Source organism: Hemitrygon akajei, chromosome 1 (genome assembly GCF_048418815.1).
Source record: "Hemitrygon akajei chromosome 1, sHemAka1.3, whole genome shotgun sequence".
Lineage (NCBI taxonomy): Eukaryota > Metazoa > Chordata > Chondrichthyes > Myliobatiformes > Dasyatidae > Hemitrygon > Hemitrygon akajei.
The window spans coordinates 45,721,501-45,749,117 of NC_133124.1; the positions used below are offsets into that span (position 1 = coordinate 45,721,501).

General features: G+C 38.8%; 1 protein-coding gene across 3 annotated transcripts in view; it reads left to right on the forward strand.

Moving 5' to 3' along the window:
- Positions 1-27,617, forward strand: part of atp6v1h (ATPase H+ transporting V1 subunit H) — an 85,070-nt gene that overhangs the window by 50,092 nt on the left and 7,361 nt on the right. For all 3 annotated transcript variants that reach the window (XM_073042412.1, XM_073042421.1, XM_073042430.1), the window contains 6 exons: positions 6,253-6,350; positions 9,974-10,166; positions 20,790-20,968; positions 23,250-23,375; positions 23,481-23,582; positions 24,451-24,564. In XM_073042412.1, the coding sequence (XP_072898513.1) occupies positions 6,253-6,350; positions 9,974-10,166; positions 20,790-20,968; positions 23,250-23,375; positions 23,481-23,582; positions 24,451-24,564 (812 nt within the window). The remainder of the gene's footprint in view (positions 1-6,252; positions 6,351-9,973; positions 10,167-20,789; positions 20,969-23,249; positions 23,376-23,480; positions 23,583-24,450; positions 24,565-27,617) is intronic.

Below are 27,617 nucleotides of genomic sequence, written 5' to 3' on the forward strand. Positions count from 1 at the left end.
GGGGTTGCAGTTTTAGTCTGGCTGAGGCCAAGTGGCAACGCTCAGACACTGCCTCTTACCCCTTGCAAAGGACCCCATTCAGCTCACTTTGTCCTACACCATCCCTAACCTCATCAACTCTCAATCTCCCATCCACTGAAACCATCCACATGAGTTTCTTTACCCTCCCTCCCTCCCTCCCTCCAAACTGGTCTTTTTTTTTAACCTACCAAAGATCCACAAACCTGACTGTCCAGATAGCCATTTGTTTCTGCCCACTCCTGCCCCACTGAACGCGTGTCCGCATAGCTTGACTCCATTTTATCCCCTTTGGTTCAGTCCCTTCTCACTTAATCTGTGACATTTCACATGTTCTCAGTCTCTCCAACCACTTTTCGTTCCGGGTTCTGATCGCCTTATTTTCACAATAGACGTTCAGTCCCTATGGATTTTCAGTAGGCTTCTAACCCCTTAAGAAAGGCCTTAAAGCTTGCGGTTGCTTTCTAAACAACTGACCTAACCAGTTCCCCTCCACCACCACCACCCAACTTCGTCTGGCAAATTGGTACTCACACTCAACTATTTCTCTTTCAGCTCTTCCCACTTCAAACTAAAGGTGTAGCCATGGGCAGCCTCCTCCTTCCCTTTCTCCCATAGCACACTCTCTGCTATGAGATTCTTTCTGAAGCCCTTTATGTTTTCTACCTCATCACCTCCCAGCTTCTCACTTCAACCCCTCCAAACCCCCCCTCCCCCGTCACTTACTTCACCTATTACCTGCCAGCTTGTACTCCTTCGCCTCTCCCACTGTCTTTTTCTGGCTTCATCTCCCTTCCTTTCCAGTCACGATGAAGGGTCTTGACCCGAAATGTGAACTGTTTATTCCTCTCCATAGAAATCCCTGACTTGCTGAGTTCATCCGGTACTTTGTGTGCGTTACTCTGGATTTCTAGCATCTGCAGAATCTCATGTTCATCAGATGCCTGTTGGGTGAAGAAGCTCTCTGTCTGTGGAACAATTAAGTACAGTTGGAAGCCATGCAATTGGGGGCTGTGTCTGTATTTTACAAGTATTCAATCAGAAGCAGGGAATTCTGTAACCAAGTAAAATATTTAACTCCTTAATGTCTTTTAGCTCATCTTTTTTTTTATTTAAATGAGCTTGGACATTGCCTTTTATTTCCAAAATGCTTTAGAGTCAATTATTACTTTTGAAGTGTTATCACTATTTCAGAACTATTTAACTGTGGTATAGCATGGACATATAAATTTTAAATGGTTTATTTTGTCATTTTTGCTGTAGTCTTAAACATCTGGTGACCCAGAAATGTATTGTATGTCTCTGGTTTTGGTGGAGTTGTTTGATACCCATCCTTGGCTACTAGTTGGACAAAAATAACCGAGCCAGATTAATGTTAGTATGAACATGATGTCTACCGTTGCACAGAAAACAACATGCACTTATTTCTTATTCAGAGGCTGAGGTCACTACTGCTATTTGTTCAGTATAGCAAAACATGCCAGTGTATTTTACGGAATTCTTTTCAAACAAAATCATGATATTAGTCCTTTTGGACTAAGTGACCGCATATTTGGCCAAAGGGTTGGATTTTAAAAGAAACTGAGAAAGGTGGATAACATTAACTAGGGTATTCCTGAAACCACAACCAGCAGAAGAGGAATGAGATGCACGAGGAATACACTGATTGTTGAAAGGCTGGAGGAGGATACAGAAACTTAGCAGTGAGATTACTGTGCAAGCCTGAGAGTAATAGAGTAAGCCATAGAGTAAGGAGAGGAGAGAGTTGAACATGAATGAGAATATTGAAATGGAGAGATGGCCAATTGGAGCCAAAGCAGATCAGTAATCATGGGTGGATGCTATTTTGTGAGATGAAAGATATAGGAAAAGGTTTTGAAGTTTAATTGTTGGCAAATTGATCAATGGATGCTGGTTATAAAGATGGACTGGTGTAGAGCAATAGTAATGGAGATATAAGTTTTAATGGCTGATGGGCTGAGATAAGGTTGGATGGGGGTTGACATTGCATCTTCTGCCAAGGCTTTAAAATTTTAAATAAATACTTTTAGATTTTTTTTGTTAAATCCTGTAAAGCTAAATATATTTTATACTGATGCAAGTGATGAGGTGATAGGTGTAAAAACAAGCAGGGCATTATAGAAGTACCTTTTTCAAATTACCTAAATAAATTTAATTGCAATGGAGATCACCACTGATAACTAGTGAAGATGTGCTTGGTCTTATTGTGCACAGTATACTGCATGTTTATATGTGAGGCAATCAGTTTCATGAATAACATTCAGAGAGTTTCCCTACTTCTGAGTGTTGTCCTTGGTTCTTGTGCTGTCCACAAAGAATAGGTCATCATTCTTTTGAAGCCCTTACTGATCCCCCAGTTTCATTGCATAAAAAAAATCACTCTGGTGTTTATTTCCCTGACATGTGCTGCTTAGATGACATGGCATCTGTTCCACAATCAATGCCACATTGTTGTTGTGATGGGATAAATAATTCCTGTTCACAATCCCGCTGTCAGTTGATTTTGAATTGCTCCAGATAAATCCACTATAGTGTGGCAAACTGCTGATTCCCTAAGTCAGTCTCAAAACTTCACAGACTAATAGCTGTCTTGTATGTGGCTTTCTCTGGATTTCAGTTAAGTCAGAACTCAGTGTCCATTCTCCTATTCCGTGATAGTTTTTTAAATTTTCTACTACTAGAGCTTAGAAATACACAATTGGGCAATCTTACGACCCAAAGGCATAGGCTGAGCGTCTTGGCTTGGGTTGAAGCCTCACTTAAGCCAAACTGGAAATGTGAACTTCAGCTACTGAATCTGTCTTTGAGAGCTGTGTGTTGCATTTCAAAATCAGAATTGAGTTTAATATCACTGGCATGTGTTGTGAAATATACATTTCTGTAGCCCAGCTACTTTCCTACCTTTCTGTTCACAATGTAAATTGCATTCAATTTTGTACTAATTCCAGGAAACAGACAGGGTAAATCAAGTGAAAGATGATGCTGCAGAAGGTAGTACAGTACCGATTCTAAACTTGTGTAAATTTAGTACTTTTATGGCACAATTCCTTTCTAACAGCAGTCTTGGTGAAGGACATGTTGCACTTTTTAAATCTGAAGCTGCTGCAAAATGGCTTGTGTACAATGAATTAATTTGAATAAGTATCTGCTAAGTTGACAAATATGACTTTTTAAAAATAAAACAGGAATGTGTGGTGTCTGATAGGTGAGTTGACAACAGCAATTATTGAAAACATTTTTATTTCAGAAAATTAGTAGGATGGGAGTGCTAACATCTGAAATACACAACAAACAGGTGTTTAGGGTACAGCCAAATTTCAATATCTCTGACAATATAATACGCCTTAGGCACAGGCATTTTGTAAGTGTTATTTTACAATCAAAACTGAAGTGATGGTTTTTGCAACTGGAATTGAAAGATGCCAGGGCAATTTACTGGTCTCTGTTATGGCCTTGTACTTTATCAGCTGCCTACTTTGTGCATTATCTGTAACATTAGCAATTATTTCTGCATTTTTTGTTATTGCTTTTCCCATGTACTACCTCAGTGCACTGTTGTGATAAAACATTTGCAATGGATGGCAAGCAAAACCAAGTTTTTTACTGTACCTAAGTATATATGTCAAATTAGAATTCTTTCTTCTCTGCAGCATTGAAATTTGGTGGCAGTCTTTAGGGATCCATTATGTTCAATTGACTTCCAGCTCGCTAAATGGGAGAACTCAGGCAAACATCTCCAGAAACTACATAGTTCTAATACAATGGATTCCTGTTAATTGGGATACATAAGGACCAGTACATTTTGGGTGGATCAAGCAACTGCCCCAATTTGCCACAGTTTCATGGAAATAGAAAAGTATAAAAAAAAGCAAACTATTGTTTAACTGAGTAATAAATTTGTATTTAAATGAATAACAGATACATTTAGAACACTAGCAATACTATTACAGTACTATAAAATTGTGCATTAGTTCCTAAGATTTATCCACGGAGGAATTCATCCAGTGTACGTTTCTGCATTCTTTCGATTGTTGGTAAATGAACAAAATCTGTGCAAGCACCTAGTGAAGGACTTTGAACCTGATGGTGTTGAGTGTTTGTAGTCAAGGGAACCATTTGGCATGGTGTAATTTTTTTTTTAAAAAACGAAGGCCTCTTTCACTGGCATTGTAGATATTTTCTGCACAAAATTTTTCAAACAAGTTAAGTAGTTTTGTAGAGTTCCATATTCTTGCACTTACAGCACAGCCCTATCTTTCTCACCATGTACTTTCTTGAATTTAATGTGGTGCCAACATATCCATCAAGACAGCCAACTGTCTTACTTTAAAATCTTCATGATCAGTTCTCAGCTAGCTCCTCTGACTTGTATGTAACACCTCATCCACTTCCCATGCTTTTGCTTTTGGGACTGTGTACTGCTCATTCTTCTCGCAATTTATCTTGCCGATGCACCAAGCATGTCATCGCAGATTCTGGCACTCCAGCTGACAATGAGCAGTGTTAGGTGGATGGCTTTTTACTTCATCCGGCAGTGGGTTTTTTTTAGGCTAGTGTCAAATCTTTACGTGGCATCTTGGCAAGGGTCTGAATTTATTTCTTTTTAACTTGAGATGAAAAAACGAAATGTTCACAAACTACTGTTTTTTTTTGAATCAGCATCCATCGGCCCATTGGGACAATGTAACACAAGCACACACAACTGATGCTTTTTTTTTAAAAAAAAGTGTGCTGTAAGCACAGTGTAGTGTCTAACAGCAACTGAAACTATTCAGGAAATGTTACCTCCTGTCCCAATTAAGTAGCATAGTGTCCCAGATAAAAACAGGAATTCCAGCTATTTTTTCAACGAGTTTTTGTACTTTAGGAGTTGTCCCAAATAAGCAGTTGCTCTGATTAACCTTTGGCCCACTTAACTGGAATCCACTGTATTTTAAATTTATAGAACATAAAACAAAATGGAGACTGAAGAAGATGGTAAAATATCGAACTTATTAAAACCAGAAATTTTGAAATATTTGAGTGAATGAAAATCTAGCAATAAAACTGGATTTACTGCACCAGGGAACAGTAGCTGTGTCAAACAGGGCTGTTCAGAATCATTCCATCTCAAGGCATAAAACACAATTTTTTCAGTGTGTGGTTTATAGTGCGTTCTGGTTGAGTAACTGATTTTGTTTGCATTTCCTTAATGAAACCTGCTGCAGCACACCTCATGGACTAACAAGGAATCACAGAAACCTATGAATTTCTGTATTAATTGTGCATGAACAAACTGGAGTGGTTAGAGTGGGTTTGTCTCCAGTAAACCATTTTACGTGCACGTGGGCATATCAGTTTTTATTTCTTGGCTGCAGTGAAGACTTCATTCCCAAAACAACATGCACTATCTTTCCATTTTATATTCAGAGACTGCTCTGAAATGTCCAGCATATGTATAATATACATAATTAATATTGAATTGATTTCATTCATGCTGTGCAGGGTAACTGAAGTGACTGCATGAAGAACCACTCCTCAATAGAGCTACTAGAGCAATAGGGGTCAAGTTTTAAGTTAGGTGTAACTTTGATTTCTACTGCATTTAAGATTGAAACTAGGGAAAGGCAGTGAACACTGCATGCATTCTACTGAACAGCAGAGTGATAATATGGTAAATTAAATTAGTTTAAAGTATTACAAGAATGTTAGAAATGGGAAGATCACTGCGTTTCCTGTTCAAGTTTATTTTATATATTTTAAATTGGTGTATATTGGGTATAGTTTGTCTTGACTGTGTTCATTAATTTTTCAAAAAGTAAGACCAGAATTCATTACACAGAACAGTTGTTGCTGCAGATTGTGGATCGCAGTATCAATTTAATTTTCTACTTATTTGTTATATTATTCAGCATAATGCACAGAAACCTTTATGAGGATGATTAGTAGTGCTGAGCGCACAATTATATCCTGTATAAATTTAAGTTTGTTACAGAAATGTCTCAACTTTCATAGCTGACATCCATGGAATAAAGACATATTCCGATTCAATCTCTTTTCCTCCTTGAATATTGATAATTCCTTAGAAAATTCAAATCGAAAATGCGTAAAACTGTTGTGCTGGTGTTGACTTTTGCAGCTTTGGGAGTTGGCCAGCTGATAACTTTTTTAAAAACAAGGAAATTTCTTCATGCCATAATTGGAAATGGTTATATTAATTTCTTTTCATTTCAGAGTTCACAGTATGTTCAATGTGTGGCAGGTTGTCTGCAACTGATGCTAAGAGTTAACGAATACCGTTTTGCCTGGGTAGAAGCTGACGGAGTGAACTGGTAAGAATTGTGGGAGCATTAATTGTTCCATACAGATTGTTCAAACTACGTGTTATTGCTGGTTTTTAAGTATCTTGTGGTTACTAATCATTCAAGAACATGACTTAGTACATTATTTTGTGGATGTTGATAGCCTTACTTAATAGGTAGGTAAGTCACCTGGACCAGATGGACTACACCCCAGGCTTCTGAACGAGGTAACCGAAGAGATTCTGGAGGCATTATTAGTGATCTTTCAAGAATGACTGGATTCTGGAATGGTTTCAGAGGACTGGAAAATTGCAAATGTCACTGCATTCTTTAAGAAGAGTGGGAGACAGAAGAAAGGAAATTATAGGCCTGTTAGCCTGACCTAAGTGGTTAGGAACATGTTGGCGCCCATTATTAAGAATGAGGTTTCGGGATTCTTGGAGGCACGTGATAAAACAAGCCAAAGTCAGCATGGTTTCCTTAATTGGAAACTTTGTCCGACAAGTCTAATTATTTGAAGAGGAAGCAGGCAGGATAGACGAAGTAGAATCAGTGCATGTTGTTTGTTTGATTTTCAGAAAGCCTTTGAAAAGATGCTGCATATGAGGCTGCTATACAAGATAGGGGCCCAGGGTATTACAGCAAAGATACTAACATAAGTAGAAGGTTGGCTGACTGGCAGGAGGCAAAGAGTGTAAATAACAGGTGCCTTTTCTGGTTGGCTGCCAGTGATTCGTGGAGGTTGGTGTTACAACCACTGCTTTTCACATTACATGTCAATGATTTGGATTCTGGAATTGATGGCTTTGTGGCCAAGTTTGCAGGTGATACAAAGGTAGGTGGAGGGGCAGGTAGTGTTGAAGAAGGAGGGAGTCTGCAGAAGGACTTGGACAGACTTTAGCAGAATGGGCAAAGAAGTGGCATAGTGCAGGGATCATGCACATCAAGGAATAAAGGCATAGGCTATTTTATAAACAGGGAGAAAATTCAAAAATCAGGTGCAAAAGGACTTGGGAATCATTTTGCAGGATTCCCCAAAAGACTAACTTGAAGATAGTGGTGTGTGGTCAGGAAGCCAAAAGCAATATTAAGCATTCATTTTGAGAGGACTGGAATACAAAAGCAAGGATGTATTGCTGAGGCTAAAATTTATTAGGCATTAGACAGACCACACTTGGAGCATTGTGAGCAGTTTTAGGCCACTTATCTATGAAAGTATGTGCTGGCTTTGTCGAGGGTTCAGAGGAAGTTCATGAGCATGTTACTGGGAATGAAAGGGTTAGTGTTTTTTTGGCTCTGGGCCTGTACTTGAGATGAGAAGAATTGGGGGGGGGGGGGGGGCAGATATCATTGAAACCTATTGAATATTGAAAGGCATAGATAGAATTAGGTGTTGAGAGATTGTTTCCTATAGTGGTTGAGTCTACGGCTGGAGCACACAGCCTCAGAATAGAGGGATGTTCATTTGGAACAGAGATCAGATGGAATTTCTTTAGCTAGAGGTTAATGGATCTGTGGAATTCAGTGCCACAAAAGCCAAGTCATTGGTTATATTTAAAGCGGAGGTTGATAGGTTCTTGAGTAATCAGGGTGTCAGAGGTTATGGGGAGAAGCAAGGAGAATGTGGTTGAGAGGATAATAAATCAGCCGTGATGGAATGGCGGAGCAGACTACACGGGTCAAATAGCGTAATTCTGCTCCTATGTCTTTTATTTGTCTTATAAACGCAGGAGTAAACCATAATGAACTTTGTAACCTGTTCTGCTCTTCAGTTTAATCTATGACCTGATTTGGGGAACTTTTTCCTATATCTTTTAATGCCTTTGTTAAAACACAATCAAGCTTGGGATTAAAATGAGCAATTATTGTTGCAGAACTGTTCAGATTCTATACAGTTATTTACAAAGCCTATTTCTGAAAAGCCTCTGTCCAAATCTTAAAGGATATCTTAAGTTTAAATTTTCCAAATTGACAAAATCAGTTCTCACTTCCCACCTTGTCAATTTTAACTTACATTTGTTTGAAGTATTGCTTCATAATTTGTAGCAGTCTAGCTCAAACAGAATAGTTGTTCCTTTTAGAACAAAATTCCAGCAAAGGTGACACTTTAAAAAAAATAATTGTATCATATAGACAAGTTAAACCTGCTTCGAAAGGACATCAGTCATACCAGTTCCCAAGAAGAGTAGATTGAGCTGCCTCATTGACTACCTATGTCAGGCTGCAATTTATTACATTTCAGCATTCAACACCTTTGTACTCTCAGTACTAACCGACAAGCGCTAAAATCTGGGGCTCTGTACCTCCCTCTGCAACTTGTTCTTAGACTTCCTTGTCACAAGATTATAGTTAGTGTAGTTCAGTAAATAACATCCCCTCGCTGGCAATTCAACACAAGTCCACCTTAAGGATGCGTGCTCAGCTCAGTGCTCTACTCTCTAAACTCACGCCTGTATGGCTAGGCACAGCGCCACTTTCATCTATAGGTACACTGATGGCACTACTGTAGTTTGCAGAATCACAGATGGTGATGAGAAGGCATAAGGCAGTGAGATAGATAGTGTCGTTGCAACAACAACTTCGCACGCACTGTCAGCAAGACCAAGGTACTGAATGTGCACTTCGGGAAGGGGGAATCGGGAGAACACACACCAGTCCTCGTTGTGGGGTTCAGTGGTGGAAAGTGTAAGCAGTTTACATATAACATAAGAAACCAGAGCAGGAGTAGGCTATTTAGCCTGTCGAGCCTGCTCCACCATTCAGTAAGATCATGGCTGATCTGGCCTTGGACTCATCTCCACCTACCTGCCTTTTCCCCATAACCCTTAATTCCCCTACTATGCACAAACCTATCCAAGCTTGTCTTAAATTCAAGTTCCTGGGTGTCAGCATCTCAGAGGATCTATCCTGGGCCCTACGTATTGATGTAGTCATGAAGAAGGCACGCCAGTGATTTTACTTCATTAGTCATTTTAGGAGATTTGGTATGACATGGGTTACATCACAGACTAGTATGGAACTTCAAATGCACAGGATTAAAAGAGACCTCAGAGGGTTGTAGACTGTCACAATTTCATCATGAACGTAACCCTCACCATTGAAGACATCTTCAAAAAGCACTGCCTCAAGAAGGTGACGTTCATCATTACATTCCCTTCCCATCCCAGTCTTCTCATTACTACCATTAGGGAGAAGGTACAGGTGCCTGAAGACCCACACTCAATGTTTTAAGAAATTATTTTCCCCACTGCCATCAGAATTCTGAACAGTCTATGTACCCATGAACACCATCTCAATATTCATCTTCTGCAATGTTTATTTTTTAAACTTATGTCTTTGTCTTGTACGATACTGTTGACACAAAACAGCAAATTTCATGAAGTACATCAGCGATTATAAATCTGAGACTCGAGAGATTCTCCTACCAATCCTGCTGAAGGTTCTCGGTCCATAAAGCTAATTGTTCATTTCCGTCCATAGATGCTGCTTGACCTGCTGTTTTCCCCCAACATGACTCTGTGCGTGTGCGTGTGTGTGTTTAAGAAAAGGTTACATTAGACTTTTGAAAGCTATGTGGATTTTTTAAATTTAAGCATACAATTATGCATCAAATATGCAAATTTTTATTTAATTTCTGTTTTTCTACTTCACAGCATTATAGCTGTTATAAACAGTAAATGTGGCTTCCAGTTACAGTACCAGCTGATCTTCTCCTTCTGGTTATTGGCCTTTAGTCCACAATTATGTGAACATCTTCGCAGACTGAATATTGTCCCAGCTTTATCTGATATTCTTCAGGAGTCTGTGAAAGAAAAAGTAACCAGGATCATCCTGGCAACATTTCGGGTATGTATATACATATAAGTTTATGATACAGGTTTAGTACCCATTATTCATATTTTGGAATATTTGCATCCGTTTAATGAAATAATTTGGGAATGAGACCCAAGTGAAAGCACAAAATCTATTTGCATTACATATGTGGTTTATAGATATACGCTGAAGTTTTTTATAATTATTTTTAATAATTTTGTGCCTGAACCAATGTGTACATTGAACCATCAGAATGGTAAACTACCACCGCCCAGGTGGACGGTCAGTGGCTGTTTGGTATTGCTGTCATTCCCAACTCTAAATTTATGTGCTGCCACTAAGCACCATTTGTCTTACACTTGTTCATTGCACATATAACACATATGTATAGTTAGGGTGCCTAAGGCTTGCACCGTACCGTAAGCAATGTTTTTATACCGTTTCCTGCGTGTGTTGATTTTGATTCAATCTGAAGCACATGATGGAAAGACATCTATCTCCATTCTCTGTTTATTTGCCCTAGAAGCAGCAGTATCTGTGAGTCTTATGTTAATATTGGTAAACATTTAGTTGATTCAGTACTGTGCAAAAGTCTTGGGCACCCTAGCTATGTCTATGTAACAATTATTACATATAATGAAAATATGTGTGCAGGGTAACACAAGTAGCACAACAGCATCAGGAGAATATCTGAATCAGCTGTTAAATAACAATCAACGGCAGGCTTTCATTCTCCACCTACGATACTGTGTTTTGATTAAAAGGTTGCAGTACAATGTGTTCCACATTTTTCGGTTTTATGTAAGGTGTAAAAACAAAAGATGGAATTTCAGTATAGGTAAATACAAGTAAGTATAATGAAAACTGAAAAAGTCAACATTTTATTTTTAATGCAATAATAACACTGGTCATGTTGCACTCAACCCTGGGATTTTAGGTGGAGATGAATTTTCAGAAGTCATGTAAAAATAATGTTTTTTAATTGCCCAATAAAAAATGATGATCTTTGCCTACAAAAGAAGATAAATGTGGCACCAAACTACATCAGGTCTGAGAGACGAGAGAGAGAGTACATTGTCATTATCAGTATTGCGAGGAGGAACATCGTTGCAGATGAGGGACCTGGAAGCAGATGCTCTCAGGATGAGGAACCACAGTGCTGGGTGACTTTTTAAAATGTTTTTTCCTGTTTCATACGCCTCATTAACTACGGTTTTGCTTGTAGCAATCTTCCTTTGATTTTATAAATGACATGATTTCTGTTACGAATGCACGCTGCTCTAGCCCTCCAATTTCTATGCCGTTTCGTGATTAACAAGGGCTGTATCACTACAAATGTTTAAAAAGTTAATTCCGTGCCTGTTCTTAAATTTCTGCAACCAGCCTGCTGAATATTCACAATTACTTTCAGTCTTCAGTTCATCGTGATGGATCTTATTTCAAGATCAGCATACAGTTAAGCGGCATATGTTCAGTCTTAAGCTGATGAATCCATTCTTTCAATACAAGTCGAGATCTTCAACTTTCACCTTATGCAGTGTTTTTCTATTTTTCATTAACTTCTGGTCATTACTTACGGCATAAATACGGAATTTGATTTTGTCTTAAAGATAAATATAAACACTTTTTTTCTTTTCACTGTTACCCAATGAGGCCTTTTTGACATTTTCAACAATGTCTCAACAACACAGCAGAGAATATGCATTATTTTTACATGGTAATCTGAGTAATGCATGAAAGTCTGGCTGTGATGACTCCAGGAAGAACTGGGCTCCACTCAGGGTATCTGAGGTAATGTCTCAGAGCGGTCTGTGGTGCTCGGAGACTTGCGCATCACCTGGGAACCTTCCCAGCACCCCGTGGAATTTTCTATTAGTGGCATCTTGTCAGCACTCAAACAAAAACTTATAGATGTCAGAGGTTTTTGGATAAGTGGTGCTCAGTATGTACTGACAAAATGAAATCTCTTGGTATTGTTACTACATCTTCACCAGTGTTCCACAGGTCAGGTGTTGGCAACTTTATTCTGTCTTCATTAATGCACAGATGCCTTGTAGTGAGTCACTTTCAAATACCCTATAACTCATGTCTCACTTTCAAGGACTCTACAATACGTTCTCAGATTTATTTACTGAGTGTTTGTGCAGTTTGTTGCCTTTTGCACATTGATTCCTTGTCACTATTTCTGTGTAGTTTTTCATTGATTCTATTGTATTTCTTTGTTCTACCATGAATGCCTGCAGGAAGATTAACCTCAATGATATACAGGTTTCCCCCGCTATCTGAAGGTAGACCATTCCTATGAAATGGTTCGTAAGCCGGAATGTCGTAAAGTGAAGAAGCAATTACCATTTATTTATATGGGGGAAATTTGTGAGCGTTCGCAGACCCAAAAAATAACCTACCAAATCATGCCAAATAACACACAAAACCTAAAATAATAGTAATGTATAGTAAAAGCAGGAATGATCTGATAAATACACAGCCTATATAAAGTAGGAATACTTTTCTGCAATTATTACAGCACTGTCCACCGTAGCGAAACACTCAGTTGCAAGCACTCTCGGCAGAAATACTCTCTCCAGTAACCCTTAAGCTATGAAGCTACTAAATAACACATAAAAATACACAGCACATATAAAGTAGAAATAATGTATGTACAGTGTAGTTTCATTTACAGGAATCGGGAAGACAGCAAGCACACTGATGATGGTGTGTTAGGCTGAGTTGTCGGAGGTTGGGGTGGTGGGAGACTGGGGTGTCATCTCATCATTGCCTGTTTCCATCAGGGCATGCAGGTCATCTTCTGTGTCTGCCTGCCTCAATGTCAAAGGTCGAGTTTCATTGTCAGCTGTGGCTGATGTGGAAGGCTTGAAAAACGACAGAATGCTTGACTGCTTAGCCTCGCGCATTTTTCTATCATGCAGTTCTTTGTAAGCACTCAAATCATCCTGCAAATATGCCCTAAACCTATGTACCCTTTCAAAAATAAAGTTGTACTTTTCTGCAATCATTGCGGTATTGTCAACCGTAGCAAAAATCTCACGCAGTTGCTTCGCGTTCAGTTCCTGGATGACTTCACTTTCAGGCCATTCAGTACTGCATTTGGTCTCAATTGTTATCCTTTCCTCTTCATCAGCTCTTCATCTGTCAGTTCTTGGTCATGGGATGCCAAAACCTCTTCAACATCATCTTCGTCAACTTCCACAAACCCATCCTCCTTAGCCAAACTCACTATGTCCTTACTGCCTTCAGCACGATCAAAACGCTTAATCATGTGTAGTCTTTTGCTAAGTGTAACACCCTTACGCGCTCTTTTAGGCTTTTCCGATACCTCAGAACTCATCTTGCTAACGGATACACAAAATAAACCGACATAAAGCACAGATGCTCACAGGCACGTGTTTAAGCAATGGCGGCTAGAATGCAGTTCCGGGGGAGGAGCTTGGCTGTTCAGCATGTGTGCTGCCTTTTTTCACACGCTGCCTTTTTTCGTAACCATGATAAAATCTTCTGTAGCGAAAACAGATAACTAATGGAAGTCTTTTGTAACAGCGAGGTGTCGTAAAGCGAACATTCGAAAAATGGGGGTTACCTGTATATGGTGATATAAACATAATTTGTGTATAAATTTACTTTGAACTTTGTGCAGTCTATTGTATAAAAATATTACTGTTGAGATGTTTTTAATCTGCATTGAAGATAAATGAGTAAGTTCTGGCTGTCATTTAATGTTAATAGTAAGTTTGTTTAATGCTGTATGTTAAATATTGTATTTAAATGTAAGAGAGTTAAATGCACTTTCAATAATTTATGCGGAAGAAACTAATGGTTTATCAAACTGCATACTCATATTTTCTTAACTTGATTCTGAAATTAAGTTTTGAATTCGCTGTCCTTGAAGGAATTCACTCTGTCATTCCTAAGAGAATTTTATATTTTATGTTTTAAGGTTTACTCTAGAATATTTTGGTTCTAGTATTTCTGATCATTTTGGGTGATTCATGACTTACCAAACCCCTAGTGTATTTATGATTGAATTTAATACTTCAGATAACTTTATCTGTTTGGAAGTTTTATTTACAGTATGTATTGTATTAAGTCTTAAAACCTTACTTTGGTCCCCGCAGTAGTATAGCGTCAGTTTTTCAGCTTGGCCAATTTGCTTCATATCAGAAGAACAAATTTAAAAGTCTGATTAATCATGTACTTGCAGTTCATTTTTAAAAAATATGTAGAATTCATGTTAACAAATCAATCCAAAAAAAATCAAAATAAAACTCAGAAGGCTGAACATTCCCGCCATTTTTTGTGGGTATTTTGTGTCAGGCAACATCTGTGTGAAGTGAGATAATTTTAATGTGTCAGTTTAATAATTGTTCACAGATGCACAGTTCGGGTGGATGTAGAGAACACAAAGAATGTCTTTGATGTGATTGACACCAGGACTTTCTGAAAGAAAAATAGATTGTAATGACAACTAAGGGAATGCTGGTTAATCATGCACGTCCTGTTAGGTGGAATGAAAATAAGACGAGAGTGAATAAAGGTAGAGAAGTGGGCATGTGGAAAAATGTGAAACACCCGACAGTTTCCTGGAAAACTGAAATAAAAGAATGCTGGTAATGCCCAACAGATTGGGGAAAGATTTATTTTCTGGTGGAAGGTAGGTGATGAGTGTGGGAAGGTGGAATAGAAAGACTGAAGTAGTTACAGGTAGATTACCATCCATCAGAATTGAATCATTCTAGCACAGAGGCCGGTTTTCTGGAAGTGAATTAATTTAGTCCCAAGGGATGCAGTTTGCTTAGAGAGAAGAGAAGGTGCTGTCTTTCAAGGTTACATTGTTAAACTTGTGTTAAACGTAGGCACTAATTGTTGTCTTTCTATATTGTTTGAACAAGATCGTGTTTGGAGAATTAAATTGACAGGCAGTTGGAAATTTCAAGTTGCCCTTGTGGATTGAAAGGGTGTATTCTAAATGTCGTTCTAAAGGTGTATTCTAAATGTTTTAGAAAAAATTCTAAAACCAAAGCTTTTAGTTTCCCCAAGGACCACATTCTGAACACCAAAAGAAAATATTAAATTGGAAGACAGGCAGATTTAGCAGGATTACTGGTGCAAAAGAACAAGATAAAAGGGCAGGTTGTATGTACCTTTTGCATTTGTATGATAAGATGTTGCAAGGAAGGGACTGTCGGTGGAGAAAGAAGAGTGGTAGAAATCAGTCCCAAAGTCATAATCTCTTTATAGAATGCTGGAAGAGAGCAGGAAGATGCATAAGGTAATAGAATTTTGAAGCTGTTAGAAACAAGACAATTTTCCATTCATTGTGTAGGCCAGTAGTATGAAAGGTTTCCTTGTTTGATTAGGAGAAAAGAGGTGATGCAAAAGTGCAGAAAATGGAGGATACTGTCTGTTCTGGCACAGCAAAGACACGGAAGTAAGAGCTGTCTGAAACATTGGCGCAGAAAATGTTGTTTTAAAAAATATTCTCATTGAAACACAGAAATTGCAAAAATGAAATGTAGTTTCACAGTAGCTATTAAATTACCACCTCAGAATAATTGGTTATTATTTGACTTCTCAAAGCTGTAGTGAACAATGTAAACAGCTGTTTGTGCTTTGGACATTTAGAATACAAATTACAACAGAATTATTCCAGTTTGGAGAATGAATCCAGCAGAAAGAGAAGCTTGTAGCATGTTGGTGCATTGTTAACACAATAACATCTTAAAAAGAAAAGCATTTGCTTTTTCTTTATTAACTATTTTCTCAGTCTCTACTTCGATGTTCATTTGGAATTGGCTAATCATTTGCTTTATTAAGTGTTTAAGTAATAGCATGACATTAGTCATCTTCAGTAAGGTCCTGGCTCTGTATTTCAGCTACTGAAGTGTCAGTGCTGTTGTCGTGTATTTCCCTCTCCATAGAAAGCAGTCTGAGGCAAGAATCACTCCATACCAAAACCATAATACCACTATTACCATAAGACAAATAGTTTCTTTGGTTAATGGAAAACAGTAAAGATGTAATATATTAATTTTGATATTTGCTTTTTAAACTATTGCAACTTTTGAGACAAAAATGACAGTTTCCTGTTCATGACTTGTTAATGTCCTTCATTGTCATCTTCATAAAGTCAACATGTTTTACATAGATGATTTTAGCAGGTTTACTGGAACTGTTTGGAGTGGTTTAAACTAATATGGCAGGGGGATGGGAACCAGGATGATGGAGCTGAGGATGAGTCAGCAGGTTTACAAGTAAATGCTGGGTGTAACATGAATGTAAGGAAGGACAAGCCAGCTATTGGGTACAAATGCAGACAGAGCAAAGAGTTGAATTGTACCGCAGAGGCAAAATTCAAAAAGGCGAAGAATGTAGGATTGAAGGTGCTGTATTTAAATGCGCATAGCATTTGAAATAAGGGGGATTAACTCGTGGCACAATTAGAGATGATGGTATGATGTTGTGGGCATCACTGAGTTGTGGCTGAAAGAAGGCCATAGTTGGGAGCTTAACATCAAAGGATATACTTTGTATTGAAAAGACAGGCAGGAAGGCATAGGCGGTGGTGTGGCTCTATTGGTAAGAGATGGGATTACATCTTTAGAAAGAGTTGATATGGTTGTGCTTGAGCCTACTTGGGGGAAGGCCGTCTTAGATTGGGTGTTGTGTAATAACCCAAATTTTTTAGGGAGCGTATGATTAATACATACTACAATTTGAGAGGGAGAAGCATAAGTCAGATGTATAATTATTGCAATGGAATAAAGGGCATTATAGAGGCATGGGAAAGGAGCTTGCTCTTTGGATTGGGGGAGGATACTGGCGGGGATGACGGCAGAGCAGAGGTGGCTGAAAAGCTCACAAGGCCCAGAATAGATGTGTCCCATAGAAGTAGTAGTTCTTAAAAGGCAGGGGTAGGCAACCGTGGCTGACAAGGAAAGTTAAGGACTGCATAAAAGCCAAGGAAAGCGCGTATATAAGGTAGCAAAAGTGAGTGGGAAGTTGGATGATTGGGAAGCTTTTAAAATCCAACAAAAGGCAACTAAAAAAGCTACAGGAAGGGAAAAGATGAGATATGAGGGCAAACCAGCCAGTAATACAGAGAAGGTTACTAATGGTTTTTTCAGTTATATAAAAAGGGAGGTGGGAGTTGATGCTGGTGAGGTAGTAATAGGGAACAAAGAAACAGCAGATGAACTAAGTACTTTGCTTCAGTCTTCACTGTGGAAGACACTGGCAGTGTGCCAGAGGTCCGTGAGGGGCTGGAAACAGGAGTGAGTGCCATTGCTATTACAAAGGAAAAAGTGCTAGGCAAACTGAAAGATCTTAAGGTGGATAAGTCACCTCGACCTGATGGACTACATCCCAGAGTCCTGAGAGAGGTTGCTGAAGAGATAACAGATGCATTAGGTGTGATCTTTCAGGAATCACTTGATTCTGGCATAGCCTGGAAGACTGGAAAATTGCAAATGTCACTCCAGTCTTTAAGAAGGGAGGAATGCAAAAGAAAGGAAATTGTAGGCCAGTTAGCACCAACGGGGATGATTCTGGTAACATAAGAGGAGTGTTTGGCAACTCTGGGCCTGTACACACTGGAGTTCAGATGAATGCAAGGGGATCTCATTGAAACCTACTGAATATTGAAAAGACTAGATAAGGTGGATGTGGAGAAGATGGAGGTGGGGGTATCCAGAACTAGAGGGCACAGCCTCAAAATTGAGGGGCAACTTTTTCGAACAGAGGGAAGGAGGAATTTCTTTTAGAGTAGTGAATCTGTGGAGTGCTCTGCCACAGATTATGGTGGAGACCAAAACTGTGGGTATATTTAAAGTGGAAGTTGATAGTTTCTTGATTGATCAGAGCATCAAAGGGTATGGCAAGAAGACAGATTGAGTGGTTGAGTGGGATCCATGATCTGCCTCACCACCAGATACCTGGGTTCAGTGTGGAGTTCATATGTTTTTCCTGTCATGCCAGTTTCTTCTCACACTGAAGAGATGTGCAGGTTGATTATTTAATTGGCCATGTAAATTTAAAATAGGAACACATTTCAGCCTGATTATGGCAATATTGTGCCTTAGTTAAGTATGCAGGAATTAACAAATTGCATTTGCTATTGAAGTGGTATTAAGCTCCATAATGTAAGCATTAGTTTAGCTCTCAGGTTACCCTCATGCTCTTAATCCAATTAAGGAAAATCCCAAAGTATTTTATAATCTTAAATGTGCTTTGTCTCCCTTCCTTGCCCTCTCTTTTTCGTAAAGGACCTTCCATCTGCTACCCCCCCCCCCCCCCCCACCCAGACATATAACTCAGTGTTTCCCCCATTAAAATGAGAAGACAATCTTGTTATCTTGTTCACCTCTGAAACTGTAAGCTTCATTCAGCTAAAGTTCTTGGAGGCTGTTTTCTTAACACAACAGGCTTTAATAAAACTTAGAATAAACATCAGAAAAAATAAGAAATGCATCTAACTTTTCTTGCTTGTCCAAAGCCTGAACTCTTGGATCCACTGCAAAATTACATTCTTGTGTCTCCCACTGTTCGTCCACTTAAGCCATTGTAGATCAGACAGCTTGTGAAGTGTTTATATATTAGACAATGATTGAACTCTTACTAGACAACGATGGGGTGGAAAAGGAAGGTTTTGCAAGTATGAAATTTATGAACTAATTTTACATGGACACTAGAATAAGGTGCTTATTGAAAAATGGGCCACAAGGTAACATTGTGTTTATGCTACAGGGTAGATCTGTTGAGTATTTTATTGTCATCACTTTTGTCTTTGTAAGAAAATAAATTGAAAGTGTCTGTTAGTATCATGCTATATCTCCATTTTAATAATCTTTAACCATCAAAATCAGTACAATTATTTGCAGTTTAGCTTTCATATATTACTGAGATTAAAGAATTCAATAATTTACCTGGGAAGAAGCACATTTGTTGTACATTTATAATTGTTTCAGTCTTCAGGTTGGGTAATTCTACTCTTGATACTTCAAAAAGTTGGTTGGTTCCAATCCTTATAGCCAGTGAGCAAAATTGATTCTGCATTAATCAGCTTTTTTAAAAGATTTACTTATTTCAAGATAACGTGCAGAATATTCCCTACCAGCCCTTTGAACCGCACCTTCAACAACCCCGATTTTGCCTTGCGGGACAACTTACAATGACCAGTTAGCCTACCCACAGCGTCATTGGACTCTGGGAGCAAACTGGAGCACCCAAAGAAAACCCACACATTCCATGGGAAAGACGTACAGAGACTTCTTAAAGAGGACGCTGGGATTAAATTTTGAACTCCGGCACCTCAAGCTGCAATAGTGTCGCGCTAACTGCTAAGTTCCCGTGGCACCAGCATTTTTTTATTTGGATACTGTCAATGATTCTGACCTGGGGGTTGGTGCTGCTGTTAGGGCACACTTAGGAGAATGTTCTGGGCTGGTTATGACAGCAATCAAAGGGAATGGTTATTAGTTAGCAGAGTGTATTTATGGCAAACTATCAACCACGATCAATCGCAGAAACACATGGCCTGCTTCTCTAGCTGTATTATTTTCTAAAGTGAAATTGATTCTGTCCTAATGTTAACATGCACAAAACATACTTATCACAATCCATGAACAGTGATCAGAAATTTGTTATTTCTGCAAGTAGCATTTAATAATTGACAGTGACAGGTAGAAGGGTTTGAGTTTGTATAATTCATGTCATTTGCATGTGAAGATTGGTCCAAGTTTCAGGGTATGATAGAATGTTTTCTTCCATATTAATCTAATGATAGCTTAGTAAGTCTGGCTTTTCCTTCATCTGAAACATAACAGATTTACTGATGTTCTCGTCACAATTTTTAAACGACGGTTATGTGATGTAAGTGCCAACCTGGCCCATGGTCACTCAACAAGGAGCTGCAGCATGTGGCATGATACTGAGAACCTTGGGTTCCCTGTCATTTGTCGGGAGCTCTCAGCCCAATGTAAAGGGTGGAAGGAGCACTGCCTCCCATACCTTTGAGTATAATGAGCTATATTATGCTTAGTATGGCAAGTTAGTTATGACCAGATTCTTTAATTCAACTCTTTCTAGAGTTACCACAATGGATTAATTTAAGGAAACTTTTATCCTTGGGTAAGTTCCTATGTGGACTACTAGAGATCAAGACAATCCACGGAAGTCATTATGGCTAAAATGAAATTCTGTGGTCAAGCTACAGTTAAAATTAATCAGTCTTTGTGCTGTTGTTCCAGTTAACCTTCAATAGTGACTCTCAATGTTAGGAAATATAGGATAGTGATGCTTTGGTACCGTGGTAGAAAGGGTGTCTTGTACTTGCATGTCTGAAAAAATATTTTTCAATTGTCAGCTCAGCACAAATGCTGTTCATATCTTGAACGTGTTGAGAAAGGATTGAATTTCACAGCTCTAAAGCCCTGTTCTATCTGTGTGTAATTTACACATTCCCCCTGTAACCACAGGGGGTACATGTGCATTTTGGCATTGGTATCCCTTGTGTTTACATTTGCTCCTTTTTTAAAATGAGTGCTGGCAAACGTTAGGAGCTCCAATAATAAAAATGAGTGCTTTTTTTCTTGGAGACAAATATGTAAAAATATAGATAACTTTTGATTGATTTATTTTCAACAGAACCTTCTGGAAAAATCTGCGGAAAGAGAAACGCATCAAGAATATGCACTTGCAATGATCCAGTGCAAAGTTCTTAAACAGTTGGAGAACCTTGAGCAGCAGAAATACGATGATGAAGACATTGCTGATGACATCAAATTTCTACTGGAAAAGCTTGGAGAAAGTGTCCAAGATCTTAGGTTAGTTATGTTCATAGTTATGTGACTGAAGGTCTGATGTAATGCCGTTAACACTGGTAAAAGTGATGAAAGCAAAGACATATAACTGCCGTTATATGCTTCTATTTCTTCATGTGGGGAGCATTTATCTGCTCATATGAATCTCTGTGGTGATGGGCAATTACATTCAATGCCTGTCTATCATGTTTGCTCCAATTCAAAATTTGAATAAAACCATGCAGGTTTCTCTAACATTGATTTCCCTAACTTCCATTAATGCCCTTCCTCCCCTTCTTACTCCATCCCTCATTTATTTATCCCCCCCCCTTTTTCTCTCCTTTTTTTCCCTCTCTGCCCCTCTCACAATCACTCCTTGCCTGTTCTCCGTCTCCCTCTGGTGCTCCCCTCCCCCTTTCTTTCTCCCTGGGCCTCCCATCCCTCCCATCCCATGATCCTCTCCCTTCTCCAGCTCTGTATTCCTTTTGCCAATCACCTTTCCAGCTCTTAGCTTCATCCCTCCCTCTCCTGTTTTCTCCTGTCATTTTGGATTTCCCCCTCCTACTTTCAAATCTCTTACTATCGTTTTTTTCAGTTAGTCCTGATGAAGGGTCTCGGCCCGAAACGTCGACTGTACTTCTTCCTATAGATGCTGCCTGGCCTGCTGTGTTCCACCAGCATTTTGTGTGTGTTGCTTGAATTTCCAGCATCTGCAGATTTCCTCGTCCATGCAGGAAATGTTTTTTTTTTAAAAAAGCTTATGAACAGGAAGTGAGTTTGTACAAAACGAACTCCATATAAATCAAACAGCATCTCTAGAGGTAGAAGAGCTGTCTTTTCCTTTGTCTGTCTAAATACAACTTAAACATTGGTATCATATCCACTTCCACCTCTCTAGTAATGCATTCCTGGCACATACCACTCTGAAATGAAGCACTTTATGTTAAAAAAAAGTCCTTTAATCTTTCTTCCTCCTCCTTAAACCTGAGCATTCCACTTTGGGGTAAAAGGACGATCTATTTTATTCTTACTCTCATAATTTTATATTCTTCTATCAAGTCACCCCTTAGCCTTCAGTGCTCTGCGTGTGCCCAACCTCTGCTTATAGTTAATACATTCCAAATCAGGTAATATCTTGGTGAACATCTCCAAATATGAAATGCAGGATACCCAACTTCTAGCTTGCTCTTGTAAGTGTACTATTTCTCTTCATGGTTCATTTAAGTTTCTGGTTAGTAGTAAAGAGGAATTTAGCCAAGTGAGGCCATTCAATATCAAAGATTAGATGTAGAGATAGTCATTACCCAACATAGTGTTGCCGTTGGCCAAGTGGTTATGGTGTTGGTCTAGTGATCTGAAGGTCGCTAGTTCGAGCCTCAGCTGAGGCAGCGTGTTGTGTCCTTGAGCAAGGCACTTAACCACACATTGCTGTGCAACGACACCGGTGCCGAGCTGTATCGGCCTAGTGCCCTTTCCTTGGACAACATTGGTGGCGTGGAGAGGGGAGACTTGCAGCATGGGCAACTGCCGGTCTCCCATACAACCCTGCCCAGGTCTGCGCCCTGGAAACCATTCGAGGCGCAGATCCATGGTCTCACGAGACTAAACAATGCCTATTCATTACCCTACATTGCCACTTTTTTTTCCCCATTTATCAAGCAATTTTTAAATTGACATACAGGCATAGGTGGCTATTTTTTTTTGAGGAATTGAAATGGTATTGTAAAATGTGTAATCTGCAGCAAGCATTCTTTATGATGGGGGCAGGATCTGGGAGGCAGGGCAGTTCCCTATGGAACTTCTGTGATAACATCTGGAGGCTGAGGAAATGCACCTCATTTGATAGATGATAGAGTAAACCTGTGGTCATATCAGAAAAGAATGAAAAAAGCAATCGCACTTTCCTTCAAAATGAGAGCTCTGTGCAGTGACCTAATAGATATTGTTAAACCATGAAATGTTTTGAAGAGACTGGGTATTTCTGCTGTGAATGAAGGTTAAAACAAAGAGCAATTAATACTAGAGAGTTAGGAAAATATTAAGTAACAACTTTATCCAGAGTGGTGAGAATGTGATACATGCTACTACAGAGAATGATTGAGGTGAATTCAACTAAAAGGAGCCTAAACAAATATGGAGTTAAGGAAATGCCAGCATTTGGTTCACAAGGTCAAAAGATTTAAATTTCTATACAATAATTTTCAAAGCATTTGTTGTTTTACATGGATGCAGTATTGATTTTTTTCCTCTGTTCTCCCATTCCACCTTCCCCACCCTCACGCATCATGCCATTCTACGCTTCCAGTTCCTTTGATGAATATAGCTCTGAATTGAAGTCAGGACGTTTGGAGTGGAGCCCTGTTCACAAATCAGAAAAATTCTGGCGAGAAAATGCTGCAAGATTGAATGAGAAAAATTATGAATTACTGAAGTAAATTTAACGAGTATTTGCAGTTACTTCACTAGCATTCAAACAATTAAATTTTTGATTATGATGTGAAAAATGCATGCTAATCTCTATTTTTGCATTGTGAAGGATTCTAACAAGGCTTTTGGAAGTTTCTGATGACCCACAAGTCTTGGCAGTGGCTGCTCATGACGTTGGTGAATATGTGCGTCACTACCCTCGGGGAAAACGGTAAAATATTATCACTGATTAAAATTTACAGGAAGTGTAATTCTAAATTATCATTGTTTTGTGGATATTTGTTATGAAACTGAAAAGGTAATTTCTTTTATCAGTAATTCAACATCAGATGTATGCGTTCTTCAGCTGCATCTAAAATTCAATGAAATATTAGTACATTACAGGGCAGTTAGTGCATATAACGTATTTATACATAAAATAATCCTTATCAAGTTATTTCCTGTATTTCATTAAATTTTCATTTTGAATTATTGCTGCACTGATCAAGGTATATACCCAAAGGATTAAAAAATTTGTTTCTGCTTGTCCACTGTGTTGGCATTGTTCACTCCTGGTTCAGCTTTACAATTGTAACTCTAAATTTTAAAGCAAATGAGTTCTTTAAAAAAACAGGCTTAAGCAATTCAGTGGTTCTGAAAAGCTATCCACTTAGATCCTGACCATTTTGTTTAGGATTACCCCTTCTGAAAGGAGCACAACCATCACGCATTTAATCTAACTTCATATTTAATTCTTTTAGTCTCAGTATCATTCGGATAAATCTGCAATATATCTCAATTTTTCATTTATGGCAATTGGCCCATATCTCCAATTCTTTCTTACCCATGTAGCTGTTAAAATTCCTTTTAAATGTCATTTTTGTACCTACCTCAACCACTTTCTCTGGCAGCACATTTCATATACAGTCTGTGTGTGGAAGGGGAATTACCCCTTAGATCCCTTTTGAAATCTTTTCCCTCTCATTAAACTTGTGTTCTTTGGATTTAGAAGGCCCTGGGTGCCTGATTGCAACATAGTTAGCTCCCAATTTGAAAAGAAAATCACAAACCTTTATTCATTATGAATGCTTGCTTCTCAGTGTAATTGAGCAACTTGGAGGCAAACAACTTGTAATGAGCCATATGCATCATGAAGATCAGCAAGTGCGTTACAATGCTCTTTTGGCAGTACAGAAACTGATGGTCCACAACTGGTATGTATTTATCTCTTTAATATGAAATTTGGGATGTTTTACATTTGAAACTCTTACATTAGAGTCCCTCGTCTGTAATGGAACTTGATAGTTTTGTGATTAAAATACTCAATAACACACTTGGCACGTTTAATCACTTTCAAGGTTTAAGTGTTTTCCTCCCTCACTTCTCAGACAGCAGCATTTTCTTAAATGACTAAGAAACAGTGGAAAGTTCTTTGAAGGGCTTTAGAAATTTTAATAATTATTAGAACTATAATCAGTAAATTTTACATTGGAAATTAATACCATTCTTTACGATACAGCTAATGTTTCTGCATTGTTCAAAGCAACCTTGTTATTCCCTTCTTTTCCATACCAATACATTTTTAATATTTCACTTTGAGAAATGTGTACTGCAAAGTCCTTAATAGTGTTTGTTCTGGGACTTTGCCAGTTATTTGACCCTTTCTTAGAGTCCAGCAGCTCAGAATGAACTTCCTATAGTATTTGAGGTAGAAAAAGTGGTGCCTGAACTAGTAGCAGTCCAAATTGCAACTAAATCAGTAATGATTAATTTCATTGAGAAGGAACTGCTGCAAAGGAGTGAGGCACATGGTGGGCAATTTGAATTTTTAATTTGTTTTTAATTATTTTTAGGTTTTCTTCATGTTAAAGCCAATCTTTAGTTAATTTTACTGAATTTCAGGTACATTCAAGGCATTGGACACCTAGGCTAAGCTATCCAGCAACATGACAACCCTGGGGCTATTATGTTGGCTTGCATTGCATGATAGGATTTGTATCAGGAATGCCTTGCTTCACACGTGCATACGACTGCAAGGAGTTTGTTTGTCTTCTGCATCAGGTCTGAAAGAGAGGAGATGGCCAGTATGAAATGGTGGAGGGAAGGAGTGGAGTAAACAATTGGCAGGTGATATGTGGATCCAGGTGAATGCATGAAAAGCAGCTGCGGAAGGTTGGAGAGTGGGAATGATGTTAGTAGCTGGGAGATGATAGGTGGAAATGACAAAGGGTTGAAGATGGACTCAGATAGTGAGGAAGGTGGACTTGGGAATAAAGGGAGAGGAATGGGTGTCAGGCAGATTGAGAGGGTGGGGGAGGCAAAAGAGAGGGCAGTGGGGGCCAGGTAGAGCAGGATGAAGTGAAATAAAAGGGAGGGGGGACAAGGACAGATGGGAGTGATTATCGTATGTTTTAGAATTCAGTGTTCATTCTGCCGATATGGAGAGTGCCCAAGTGAAATATGAGGTGCCATTCCTCCGATTTTCATTTGGCCTCAACTTGGCAGTGGAGGAGACTAGAGGCAGGTATATTAGTGTGAGAATGGGAAGTGGAATTGAAATGGCTGGCCACGGTGAGGCTTGGCTGGCACAGTGGATATAGCAAAGGTGCTTGACAAAGGGGACACCAGTGAGACCAGATGTAGACTGGGTAGCAAGAATAGAGCTTTCTGAAGCTTTTAGAAATGGCTCCCCGCCCAATTTATCTCTGCCCATGATGCAAGCATCAAGGTATGTTCCCTCAATGGTTTTCTGAAATCATGTCTTACTGCCTGAATATCTTCTAATTTTGTTCTTTTGTCTGCAAGTGGTTGTGTTGCCTGTTATGGTGGGGAAGTTGAAAAGCAGCATTATGACTGGTGTTCAGATGATGGTGATGCTGATGAACTTGGGATTGAAGTTTGAAACACTGATGTCAAGAGTTTTACTGTGACTAATCCTGGGTGGATTAAAGAGGTTAAAGCAAATTGTCTGGTTGGATGTTCATTCCAAAAGGTGGCAAAGTGCCTAGAAAGATGACAAACTTCTAATCTGCTTTGCTTCTCATTACGCCAGTGGAGAGAGCTGTAGACTGGTTGGAATGGGTGTGGCATACAGCAGGAAGCTCAAGTTCATCCTGTGGAGTCAGTGTGAATGCTCTGCAAAATGATGACCCAGTCTGTGTTTAATTTCTTCACTGTAGAGGGGACCACGTTGTGAACACAGAATGAACTATACTAGATTAGAGATTTGTACTTTGCAATTTCTGCCGGCTCCGAGATTATCATTCCTGACCCATGTCACTTCATCCGGTCTATTTTACTTCAGAATACATTATGTATTTCCAGGGTAACTTTCTGTTGCAGCCATTAGAGGTCTGTTTCTAACACAGTAATATGAATAACAAGACTCCCTTCCATGTTCTGCAAAATCTAAAGGCACCTATTAATCTTTTCCAAATGCTACCTTTCTAAGTCCATCAGGTCAAATAACTGCAGTCTGTAATTTCAAGGTATCTGACTCGACAGGTACCGCTATTACCAGATGGATAGCAATCTTTGACACAGCTTATACCTATGATTTCAGTTGCTGCTTAGTATTTAAAATAAAATCTAAAGATGAACTGGTGGTTCTTACAGTAGAAAACAGTCCAAGACTGGCAAATGATTATTATTAATAGTTCCAATTAGCTATAACTGACTATATCTCTTTGTACTCTCTAACATTAAGTTTGTTTGTCAGAGCAATAACTTGACAAATTGAGAATATGGGCCCAGAGAAGTACCGGTAATTGTGTTATTTCAAGGAGTACTGTGCCAATGTAACACAGATATTTGATTTGTAGGCATCAAGAAAGTGTCACGAACATAGGTGGGAAGAGATTGAACAAGGGGGGATAAGACAGTGTCAAGGTATGCAGAAATGAGTTCAGTGGGGCAGGAGCAAGCTGAGACAATAGGTCTACCTGGACAGGCCCGAAACGTCGACAGCGCTTCTCCCTATTGATGCTGCCTAGCCTGCTGTGTTCTACCAGCATTTTGTGTGTGTTGTTATTTGATTTGTAGTTGTGATTCAAAAAACTTTTAAAATACCGATAAATCAACCTTGACATTTTAGTCTTGGTTTAGAACTTTAAAAATAAATAAAACCTATTTATATGACTCATAATTTGACAATGATAAACAGTTGACTTATTTCAGGAACAATTTATTATGTTAAAAATTTTAAAAAACTAAAATGGTGAAACAGCTGGCATCTGTGGAATAAGGAACAGTCAACATTTCAGATCAT